This window comes from Galeopterus variegatus, unplaced genomic scaffold (assembly GCF_000696425.1).
Source record: "Galeopterus variegatus unplaced genomic scaffold, G_variegatus-3.0.2 Scaffold707, whole genome shotgun sequence".
Taxonomy (NCBI): domain Eukaryota; kingdom Metazoa; phylum Chordata; class Mammalia; order Dermoptera; family Cynocephalidae; genus Galeopterus; species Galeopterus variegatus.
This window is the reverse complement of record NW_007726818.1, coordinates 196,334-209,143: the sequence shown is the minus strand read 5'-3', so window position 1 is coordinate 209,143 and position 12,810 is coordinate 196,334. Positions and strand designations below refer to the sequence as shown.

Below are 12,810 nucleotides of genomic sequence, written 5' to 3'. Positions count from 1 at the left end.
CATGGTCTTCCCTCTGCCTGTCCTCTCCATGTACTAATCTCTTCTTAAAAGTACATTGGTAATATTGGATTAGGGCCCATCCATATGACCTCATTTTATCTTAATTACCTCTTTAAAGGTCTTACCTCCATATACAATCACATTCTGAGGTACTGGTGGTTAGGATTTCATTATATGAATTTTGTTCACAAAAAAACTGACATCTCATAACAGTGGGCACAAACACCATTAAACAAGCATACAGAAAATCTTCATAAAAGCTAGAATGAAAATAAGTGCTTAACTTCTATTCAATATTTATACATAAGAGAAAATTTATATTAAGCCCTGATAATGATAAAATGAAGCAAGCACTGGTATAAACATAGTAAGCACCATGTTATACAACACATCAATATTTATAAATGTTTGGAATAACGAACAAAATGGTAAGCTATTAAAATAATTATCTAAAATATTTCTTGAGATAAAGGCAACTATAGAAACACTAATAAACCTAGCTGAAACAGTAAGAGGTAATGTGAAGCTCAAAAGCCCTCCTGGAGAAAAAAATATAAATTCATAATTCATTGTTACAATAAAAGGATGAAGGCTCTTGCAGTATTCCAACATTACATTAGGAATAATTTGGACCAATATGAGAAATGAACTAATTAGAAACACTTCTTAGAAACTATGGAATGAATCTAGCACTTTCTTAATAAACATACAGTTTAAGTAGTTTGCTGGATATGCCTTCCCCTATTGCTCTGCTCCCACCACCAAAAAAACCAGCCCAAATACATAAAGACTAGAAATCCATTAGCATCTGTAGTAACAGCAGAAAATAAATCAGAAGATAAGGGCATCAAATAGAATTCAAGACTCAATAAATTGTTTTATCCTTTGAAGATACTTTAATTTTGCAGTTATTGATTAATTAAAAAACACAATTGTTTTCAGCATTTCCTAGCTACAATAGTGCATAGGAAATTCCATTCTAAACAAAGAAATAATTAATGAAATAACAACACACCTCAACATTTTACATTGATAGGTTACAGTATACAAGGTGCTTTCACATACATTATTTCATTTGATTCTTACAACAAGCAGAAAAAATAGTCAGAAAGGAAAATGATTTTTTTTTTCAGGCTTACAATGAGAATTTTCAGGCCAATGGGCAGTCAATACAAAAACACACCAAAAACAAGACAGCAATACCCATAAGCCACAGTATCTTTTTTGGTAATTTGACAGTTTCATATCAACTGGGTATTTAGCATCAGTGAATGAGGAAGAAATCAGGACAGACATGAGGTTCTCATGATATTCAAAGAACTGTAAGAACACTGTCAGAGATAAGAAGAAAGATGCCCTAAAATAGATCACCTTACTGAGACATATTTCAAAGCACGACATTCCTTCAAAATATCAGATAAAAAGAGAATCTTGCCATAACATGTGAAACTTAGAAGGACCTTCGAAACTGCCTAATCCAACTCTTCCATTTTACAGATGAGAGAACTGAGGCCAAGGTCATACTGACAGTTTTCTGGCCTGAAACTCAGAGATCTTGACTTTCAGTCTACGGCTCCTTCCTATACAATGCCATCTCTTAATTATTTACTGAGCAAAAACATAATTTCTTCTTCTTCAAATAATATCACTTGAGGTTAAATACTGATTTATGCCACATTTTTTAATTCAAGTTTTTATCTCGCTCTTGGCTAAATTGTGACTGAAATTGGGAATTTTATACACTTTTAAAATATTCTAATTCAGTGTACTTGATTGGTTGGAAATAGACTCCCTTGACATATTTGAAAGCTTGCTCATGTCCTTTAGAGAGTAAAGTGGAATGGCTGAATAGCCCTTAAAACCAAATATGCCTACGGGTCATCTACCTAGGTAGGTTCTACAGCTGGGCACTAGTAATTTTATAGAGAAAAATAGTTTTAGAATTCATAGAAATCTTTTCGATTACTGAAAACTAAATTGTAATAATCAAATTGTCATCCCCATGATTTATTAAAATAATTTTACTATACAACAAAGCTACCATAGAATTTGTAGCATACATATAGAATACAATGATCAGCATGTTCTTAAGTCTAAATGAAATTTTTAAAATTAAAATATTTTATACAAATGATGTTTTGTTTATTAACATGACGATAAACCTTTGTTACATAAAACTTGCTACAGCAGAATATTTCAAAAATTTCTTGCATGTTTTAAATATAGGTGGACCAACTGAAGTTATTATCAGCCTTTATGTGACATTACCATGCAGAAACACTTGACAACCAAAAGACGTAAGATATTGGTGGAGAGAACAACTCAGACAAGATTTTTCAATGTCTTCAAAGGTTTTACAAGGGTGTGGTATATATTGAAAGAACAGTGACAGTGACCTACCTGCACCAATAATGAAGCAAATAGAATAGTTATATACATTAAGATCAGTTTGGTTAAAAACAATTCATTTTATATGCATGTAAATCAATCATAAAATATAATGCAGTTTATTTTAAACTATTTTGGTGTGTTGTTTTAAGATAGGTCACTGAGATGCAGAAATAAAACCAGATGGGGAAAATTAAAAGCAAAGGAAAAAAAAAAAGTAAAGAAACTGAGTTAAGCCATGGATTCTCAACAAGCCCTGAACTGAATGTGCAAAAATGCTTGAAATTTTCGCATGACAGTGACGTTGTCAGTTGGCAAAGTACTAAAAAAACTAAACTCAAATACTAAAATTCTATCTGCATGATCATACATTCTGTTTACTGGGAGAAAAGAGGTTAGAAATTATGACATATCTAAAAATATTACACCTCAAAAGTAAAATACAATAGTGACAGTTTTATAGATCTTTCCTCATTAATCTTTCCTCATTAATGAGGCATGGGATGAAAGCAGAAGTTGCAACAGTGCTCCTACCTTAGGCTTACATATAGTACACGAATAAAAATAAACTGGTAACAACTTCTTTTGTTCTTAACTGTTACATAACAAAACAAAGAATAAAACTTCATTTAAATAAGAGTACCTCTATATTGTTTGCAAGAATCAAACCATCTATTTGGCTTAGCAAAGTATCCAAACCAATGTTCTTTTTAGTTTGCTTCTTTTCCTTTAAAAAGTTTACAATAAGGACTATTGGAGAAACTTTAAAATTTGTCTCTTTCATTAATGTTCTATTAAAATACTGGCTAAAATCCTTAGTTAAGGTTTATAAACCTTAGAAATCTTCTCTAATACCTACAGAAATGCTGGTACCAAGTGAGAGAATCTGGGTGATGACCCATATTATTAGTTTTTCCTGCTGTATGAGACATATTTGTCACTTTGCACAGGTTGGTCACTTAATTACTCAAGGGGAGGATGATATAAAAGGAGTCAAAGGGAAATAGAACCTCTAATCTACAGGAATCCACATTGCTGGGTTTAGCTACTCTGTAGTAGTCTATCCAAATTTATTGTCAGAATAGTGAATTCCAAGGAAGTTATTGTCTTAGTTAATTTTCCTTGCCGATTTTATCTTCAAAAATTGTCAAGAGTTTTGGCAAAACTGAATCTGAGCTACTCAAAGTAAAACCAGTTACTACAAAGTTTATCATCAAGCCATTGACCAACAAAAATACTGGCAAGAACTACTAAAAGCAACACTTATCCTTTTCTTCAAATATCACATAGCCATAACACTGCCCGTCTGAAACACCAATAAAATAAAATGGATCAGTGTGTAGAGAAAAACGAATGAAAATGAAAAAGGAAGAAATGGATGTAGGAGGAGAAGAGAAAGACAAACCAAAGAGAAGTAGGAAGTGGTCTAGTACTGTGTTATGGCACAGACAATGCTTGCTTAGCGGTGCCTTGTTACATAGGTGGATGCAGAGTGCACACACGGATGATGGCAATAAAGACCTCACTCAGTTGTTGGAATGAAGGAACTAGGTAACTGCTTTAACAAGGACGGTTTCAGCTCCACCTTAACTCTCAACAGAGTGCAAAGATTGAGTGTGAGCTCTGATGTCATCTTGTTCCTCTCTAAAATTCACCAAATTCTTTTCCACATTTTTCTGTTATAGAGACACGGATATCTTCTTCTTCATAATCATCAAAGTTGCTGGTATCTCCAGAGCCTCTGAACTTTGGTATGAATGGAGCTTCGACCTATAATTGAGATAAAGAGAAAAATAAGAGGAAAAACAAATTCCTGAGAGTTTCCAAACACTAAGGAAAATAGATTCCCACTATTACTACACGATGGTATCTTTAAATGCCATTAAGTCCCTAAAATATAATAGCATTAGAAGAAGAAGCAAAAAGTAGTTTTGCTATTAATCTGAACATCTTCATTCAAGGAATCATGCAGGCCAACACAATACTTAAGAGATTTCTAGGATAATTAATAGTTGGCATCAAAATACTGGCTCCTAAGCTTACAGAACTCCATATTTTCCTTTATCAGCTTCTTATTCTAAAGCCTTTATTCTTCTATCCCCCTTTTAAAATTCCTTTCTCCTGAAGTTAGATAAACCTTAGACTCACTTTTAATCTCCTCCCTTTTTTAATTCCCAAGTTTATTTTGTTTAAAATATCTAGCCATCAAAACTTCCTGGGAAGTTGGAAAGAAACATATCTCTTTTAGAATTACAGAATTGTTAAACTCTAAAAACTTTCTCCTTCTTAGACCAAGGGTAAAATGTCTTTCCACTATTTAGGATACGGTCTTTTATAAAGATTATGTGGGATACTGAATATGTTTGAGGAAAAGATTTTAAAAGCTGAAAAAATAATACCACAATTTGCATGGCACTTATAGAATTTACAAACAATTACAAACACAGTTGTTTCATTTTTTCCCCAACAAAATACTATGAGGAAGGCAGGGCAGGTATTTTTATTCCCATTTTACAGATTATAAAATGGAGTTGACCAAATTCACAGGACTAATAAGTAGCCAAAGCAGGTCTCAAATTCATGATTCTCTAGTTCTAGTCCAGAGCTCTTTCTACTTTCTATACCAGTTGTCTCCAAAGCTTTTTGATTTATATCTCTTTCAGTAAAACATTTCCTAGTATATACCACTAATATATGTATGGTTATTTACTTATATTAGTATAGTCATGCTTATAAATAATTTATAAGATAAATACACAAAGACATTTAAAAAGAATAAGGTAAAGAATGAGTAGGAATAGAAATTCTAATATTATCTTTTTGTTTGCCATCTGGTTCCTTGTGTGCCCTGCTTTGGGAACTGCTGTTTTTGCACTATACAGAAGAATGAGCTAAGCAGACAGCTGCCTCATGTCTAGCCAAGCAACAATTTAAAATCACACCTATTGGGGCAACCATCCCTAGAGAATGATTATACAGTTTGAATTGTCCAAGCCACTCTTTCTTCTGTTTTTCTTTTTCTTTTTTTTTTTTTTTAAATTTCTGCTAGATGCATTTGGCTATTTCATTGCTCCTGGACGCTGGGTCAGAGAATAAGTAAGACTGTGGGAATTATTCAAATTCACTATCATTTTTGCACTGCTGTGCTTAGTTAAAACTGAGAAGATATTTAAATAAATGGCTAAATTAAAGTACTGGATTATTTCTAATAGTAAATTATCCAGGGATTCTCATGTCCATTTTGTTGATAATCAAGATCTGGGTGTTGATCAATTTGCCCAATACTACAGCCTGTTTGTTATACAGTGTGCCATTTCTTGGTAGGTTCCCTGTTTACTACTTGGGATAAGTCAAGCTCTTTGGAAAGCACATGAACTCTAAATGAGTAGTAGCAGTTCAGTTCTTCCCCATTTTAAGAATAATTATTAAAATTCATTACCTGATATGGATATATTAGTTAGTGTTTGCCAAAAAACAGCAGAAAATTTTATTTTAAAATATAAATATGAAAAGATTCAAAATACATCATAAGTCTTAAAATACTAATGAAATTGACAAGAATCTAAAAATACTAAAATAATACCCCATGATTAAATGATGTTCTTTCCAGGAATGTGAGGATATCTTACCAATATAATTCATCACATAAATATGTCAAAGAAGATAAAATTCAGTATACCAGGAATCAAGGATACTTCCTTAATCTGATAAAGAACACCTACATCAGCCAAATAACCAACTTCCTTTTTGGCAGTAAAAAACGAAAGGTATTTCCATTCAAAGCAGGAATAAGACATAAAAACTTAACAGCCCTACTGTTTTACAATATTGTTCTAAATATTTTAGCATATATAATAAAACAAAAATGGAAAAAAGAGATGTAAATATTGGGGGAAAAAGGCAAAACGATACCCCTGCCCCTGTGATTGTCTACCAATAAAAATCCAAAGGAATTACTGAAAACCTAGGAAATCAACAACAGAATTTAGTAAAAATTATTTCATAAATGATGAGGGAACAATCAACTAGTTATTATTCAACAACAAAAAAGAACTTAAAGAAAATATAGATTATATAGACACATGGTATGGTCTGAATGTTTGTCTCTGCCAAAGCTCATGTTGGAGCTTAATCCCCAATATGGTATTTGAAAGGTGGGTCCGATACCCTTTGTCACCACAGGATTCTATAGAGAGTCCACATGAACAAGAAGTCCTTCGCCAGATGAGCCCCCGTACCTTGGACTTTGCAGCCTCAAAAATGGTAAGAAATAAATTTCATTTCTTTATAAATTACCCAGTTTCAGATATTCTAAGTGACAGAAAATGGACTAATACAACACCCTTAGAGTGGAGCAGACTATTTTAAAATAATTATGTAATGTGGCAATAAGTCAACCGAATGGAATTGTGTACTAGGTAGCAACTGTGACATAAAGGACTGAAGTGGAAGAGAAAGTGCAGGGCTGGAGGAAGTAGATCTTAGGTTGTTACTGAAGTCACGGGAATGAACTACAGTGATGAAAAGCACAGAAAAAAAAAGTGAAAAGACATGAGCCAAATGTTAATAGAGGTTCTATCTGGATGGTGGGATTATGATTCCAAATTTGTTTATTGGGGCCGAGCTCGTGGTGCACTCGGGAGAGTGCAGCGCTGGGAGCGCAGCGACGCTCCCGCCGCAGGTTCGGATCCTATATAGGAATGGCTGGTGCGCTCACTGGCTGAGCGCGGTGTGGGTGACGCCACACCAAGGGTTGCGATCCTGTTACCGGTCACAAAAAAGACAAAAAAAAAAAAGAATTTGTTTATTGAACAAATTACCTGATTATAACTATAAGAAACATATCTCAACCAGAAAGAAATACGGAGCCTGAACCAATCTATCTAATCTTTCTCCCCAAACTACTCTTCTTTTTGTCTTTTCTATCTTAATCCAAATTTTAAGGATGTCAAAACTGATGCTTTATACATGTTAAATAATTTGTTCAAGATTATACTACTAACGGGCAGGAACAAAGGTTGTTTTGCTCATCATATCTTTCTCCCCAAACTACTCTTCTTTTTGTCTTTTCTATCTTAATCCAAATTTTAAGGATGTTAAAACTGATGCTTTATACATGTTAAATAATTTGTTCAAGATTATACTACTAACGGGCAGGAACAAAGGTTGTTTTGCTCATCATAGTATTCTCAGCACCTTGCAGAATACCTAGCATAGTAGCAGGCATCCAGTAACTATTTGGAGAAATATAATGTGAAGAAATAATTATTAAAATAAAAAATGTAGTAGTTACAGAAAATTTGTTTTTACCTTCCAAAAAATCATTAATGAAAACCCCTATTTCCATTATTTATGTTCAAATTAGCTTTCAAATGGATAAAGGAAAGGTGTATCTGAAAAAAGACCAATGCTCAGTTATTCAGCAAACATTTAGTGAGTACATACCAACCATAAGGCTTTTACCAGATGCTAAGAATATAAAAATGAATAAGATAAGGCCCCCGTTCTCAATGAAATATTTTAAAGCAATAGTGAATATGTAAGACATTAAGAAGACTACCTTCCAGAGAAAATATCACAGTACAGGTAACATTTAAGCCAAATCTTAAAGGATTAATATGTGGCAAATGCACAAATGGGAAAAGTCATTCAGAGCAAAGGGAAAAACTTTTACAAGGGCACAGAGTATAAAAAGCATGGTTTGTTTGTGAAACACTACACAGAGGTCAAAATAAAGACGGAAAAAAGGTGAATCTAGCGATTAAATATTATATCTGGCTGCATGCCAATTCTGGATTGGAGACTATATTTGCTAATATATTGTCTTTCTAATGTGGCTTCATATCAGTTTTGAAATGAAAACTTTTAAGATATTGTCTAGTATATAATTGGCAGTTTTGTGATGAGTAAGAGGCATGGGTAGGAAAAATTTAACAAAGAAAACATTTCAGATTGATGGTCAAAATATAATACATGATTTCTCTTTTATCTAGGAGAAAACTCATTTTTAAGTTGTGGGCTATAGGATTAATTCAAAAGGTAAAAAATTAAAACCATGTGTTAAGTCAAAAATATCTCTACTATGTATAAACACCAACTTTTAAAAAACTTTTACATTAAAAAGAAAAAAAAGTCTCACCTTCCTCTGATAAATAGCAATCCAATCTGTTGTGGCAAACCACTTGTGAGTTTTTATATCACTCACACCATTCTTTAGATTTCCAAATCGCTTTGTCAAATCCACCTGCAGCAGGTTCCTTAGAAGGTCCTTGAGATCTGAACTGAAGTGGGATGGGAATCGGACCTGCACAAACACACCATGTGGTGAAACACACATTCTAAGACTTACAATACTTCTGTTTTGATTTCATAAAGGTTTTCTTTTTAAGATGACACATCATTATATAAGCAAAAATATATGGTGATGACCTTCAAATACGTTTAACTACATGTTACAGTCCCCATAACAATCTTAAAGAAGAGAATTATTTGGGTGAATGAACTAAGACTGTTCTCTTAGGGCTTGGTTTTGGTCATGAACTCCCTTTAAGAACACGGACCAGTCTCCAGAAAAATGTATATATATATACAGAACTTTTCCAACATATACTTTGGTGGTATTCCCCAATACCAGAAGTTTCACCCATCTTCAAGAGAGATCCCCTTGGATCTCACATTATAAACCTCTGTCTCAGAGATGTACAGATTTAAACTTATAAATAGAGCAAGCAGCATATGAAAGAAATCGGTATGTACATTTTGAAAAGGGACCTATCAAAAAGGAAGTCTAAAAATGATTGTAAAAATCTACACTGCCTTTCACAACATAGGAAACCATTTTTCATTTAAACATAATTCTTTTATTATGCAACAGTGAGTTTTGCTCTCTATTACACTGTCATCAAACTTGCAGAACTCCTTAATTTATACTCTGACTTTCAAAAAGCTCAACATACTTGACATACATTTTCATGTTCTCAAAGTACATGTTAAATCATTAGCATGCAAAGATAGATTTTATGCTAAAGCTAGATTCATAACCACAGCCATGATAAATGTTTCCCAAAATGTGGTCCTATGACTCACTTGCATCAGAATCAACTGGAAGACAAGATGATAAAATGCAGATTCTTGGGACTTACTTCAGATGATAGGGGTACGGGGCCTGCAAATCTGAACATTTATCTCCAAATAATTCATATGTACATGAATGCTTGAGAAGCTATTCTCAACTCTATTCACTACTTTATACATAAGTTTTACTTTCTATGCTAGAGAAAGTTCATAAATTTTTAAATTTAAATAATAAAATAAACTGAAATCATCATCATACCAGAGGAAAATTAATATCTGTGTCAAGCAACTAAAGATCGTTTGAAGGCTGAATAGCTAATAAATGGTCAGGATTTAGGGTCAACTCATATAAATTAGCAACTAAAAGCCTCATTTTGAAAAGCCTGTATTATCATACATTAAGAGAGATTTTACGTTCTAAAAAAGTAAGATGTGAACTACCACCTTCTCTAGTTTTTACTTCTGACACAATGGCTTATTAGAAGCTAGACACTGTGCTAAACACTTTATATGCACTGGCTCATAAAATCCAAAACATAACACTGAGGTAGGTATGATTATTATCCCCATTTTATAGGTAGGATGAAGCAATTTAACCTATAGGGACCTACAGAGTAATTTGCCCAAGATTACAGAGCTAATAAGTGGTAGAGCTGTAATTCCAAACTGGGTACTCTGACTCCAAGGTATATACTTTTAATTATTCTACACTGCTTCCATGATTCAATAACCTAAAAATAGTCATTACCAGGAATCTTCTAAAAGACTGAAATTTTCATAGTAAAAATATTGTGTTGCACATTTCCTGATTTATCCTAGTTGAAGTAAAAACTAGAAAATAAGGAGTATTCAAAAGGCACACTGTCTACTTTAAAAAAAAATGACTTATTTTTCCAGTAATTATATTAGCTCAGATTTTTCCAGTGGTAAATATAAACTTTGTTTAGATTCCAAAGAAATGCCTTATGTGAAGTATATCTACCTTTGTCTATGATAGAATTTGCATGAACTGTTCAATGGTAATGTGCCAGTCATCCCCTTCATCATGTCCAGAATGGTAGACAGTAACATACTACATATAAATTCTTTTCTGAATTCAGGTAATATGCAATGCAATGCATGAAGAATATAAGCACCTAAATAAAGCAGCTCTTTATTTTGGAATTCAAATAAAGTGAGTTCTTGAATTAGTTAATGTGGTGTGTGTGTGTGTGTGTGTGTGTGTGTGTGTCCATTTAATCTTCAGCACAGTGGTGGGTTGTCATGGCAGATATCAGAATCATTTGGGGACTTTTTCAAATGAGAGACATATATCCTCCTCATGTCCACATCACACCATCTTCCCCAGAGATTCTCATAGGCAGCCCACACTCTCATAGTGGTCCATGTTAACGATGGGAATCTGTTATATCCTTAAAATATATTGGGATAGAAATAATGAGAGTCATTGTGAAAGTGTTTTTTCCATGACTGTTTTGAAATGTAACCCGACCAAGGAGCCATACTTTGGAGTATCATATTCTGAACCCTGAAACCCAGATATTGAAAACTGGAAAAAGATGGTACTCCCCCAAATAAATAAGCAAATAAATAAAAATAAAAGAACAATAAATCTTAGAAATTAACATCAAAAAGAAAAAAAAATCCTCAGTAAGATATTACCAAGTGAAAAAAAAAAAAAAGTTTAACAAAATTATGTTTTAATTGCAAGACCTTTATTGGTAGTAGGAGGGTACTTCAAAAAGTTTGTAGAAGAATAGAATTGAAAGATAACACAAATATTCCACAAACTTTCTGAAGTATTCTCGTATATCAACCTGGAGACACTAAAGATTTCTACAAGGGAAAGAGTGACTAAGTTTTCCTTCAAAACTGTATCAAAAGGGTATTATTTTTATCATTATTATCAGTTATAACTAGAAAGTGCAATCAGAATCCTAGAAATTGGAGCTAGAGGGAGACTAGTTCAATTTAATCTAAACCTTCATTTTAAAGATAAGGAACCTGAGCTCCAATGAGGTTATCAGCTCAGTCAGTGGAACTGTTGGTAAAATAACTTAATCCTTCTGACTTCTATATCGGTGAGCTTTCTCCAGTCCATAGTAGAGCAAATAATGTAAAAGCAGCTGAAAAGATCCAGACAAAGAAAAGAGAAAGGCAGCCTAAACTCATTAAACCACTAGGTTTGAGAGATCAGGTTATTAGAATCTGACATCATTTAACATGGAAGAGGTGTTTGAGCATCATGAAAGAAGTGTTTGTGCAACATATACTTCCTAGAATGCTTCTTTGGTCTTTTTCCTTAATATTATTATTTTTTTTAGGATTCTTTTCCAACCTTTAGAGACTATGTTACTTCTGATTTTCCTAATGGTATATTCTTGAGAATAAATCTATTTTTCCAGTGAGGTATAGACACACAGAACAAGCTCTCACACATGGTATATATCAGAATCATTACAGATGTTTGGAATCCGTGGAAGACCTATTGAATGAGTACTCTGGAGTGGGACTCCAAAGATGGAAAGCTTCATGAAGAGAGAGAGCACTGATGTGCTATATCTAGCACATAGAACTGTTCTGGCATAAACTATGAGTTTAATAAATATTTACTGAATACATGAATTCAAATTCAACAAATATCGATTGAACACCTACTATGTGCTAGGCACTGATGTGCTTTGGATTTATTAGTAAGCAAAATGAGACAAAGATTCCTGCCTTTATGGAGTTTACATTCTACTGAGATAGAAATATGATAAATAATAACTTAGCAACTAGAATGATCCTTAAAGATATCATCCTATCACTCCTCACAAGACTTTGCATTGTAAGGTTTTTGATTTTTACTCTGAAAAAATGAGAAATCACTGCACTGTTTTGAAAGGAGTAACAGGATCTGATTTAACATTTTTTTTTTCCTTTTTGTCTTTTTTCGTGTCCGTCAACGGATCGCAACCCTCAGTGTCGCGCCCGTACCGGACCGGGACTGGCAACGGGATCACAACCCTCAGTGTTGCACCCGCGCCTCGCTCAGCCAGTGAGTGGGAACCGGTCTGTATGTGGGATCCAAACCCTCGGCGGGAGCACCGCCGCACTCTCAAGCGGCGCATTGTAGCAGTGCGCCACCGGGCCGGCCCTAATTTAACATTTTTAAAAAACTGCTCTAGTGACTCAGATGAGAGTGGTAGCAATGGAAGTGGTAAGAAGTTGTTGAATTCTATATTAATTCTTTTTTTTTTTTCCTTTTTGTCTTTTTTCGTGTCCGGCAACGGATCGCAACCCTCAGTGTCGCGCCCGTACCGGACCGGGACCGGCAACAGGATCGCAACCCTCGGTCCTGCGCCC

General features: G+C 33.9%; 1 protein-coding gene across 11 annotated transcripts in view; it reads right to left on the bottom strand.

The window, feature by feature from the left end:
- Window positions 1-873: 873 nt before the first annotated feature.
- PRKACB (protein kinase, cAMP-dependent, catalytic, beta) overlaps window positions 874-12,810 on the bottom strand; it is a 145,982-nt gene continuing 134,045 nt past the window's right edge. For all 11 annotated transcript variants that reach the window (XM_008571617.1, XM_008571612.1, XM_008571613.1 and 8 more), the window contains 2 exons: window positions 8,528-8,692; window positions 874-4,158 (listed from right to left, as the gene is read on the bottom strand). In XM_008571617.1, coding sequence (XP_008569839.1) covers window positions 4,033-4,158; window positions 8,528-8,692 — 291 coding nt within the window. In that variant the 3' untranslated portion in view covers window positions 874-4,032. The remainder of the gene's footprint in view (window positions 4,159-8,527; window positions 8,693-12,810) is intronic.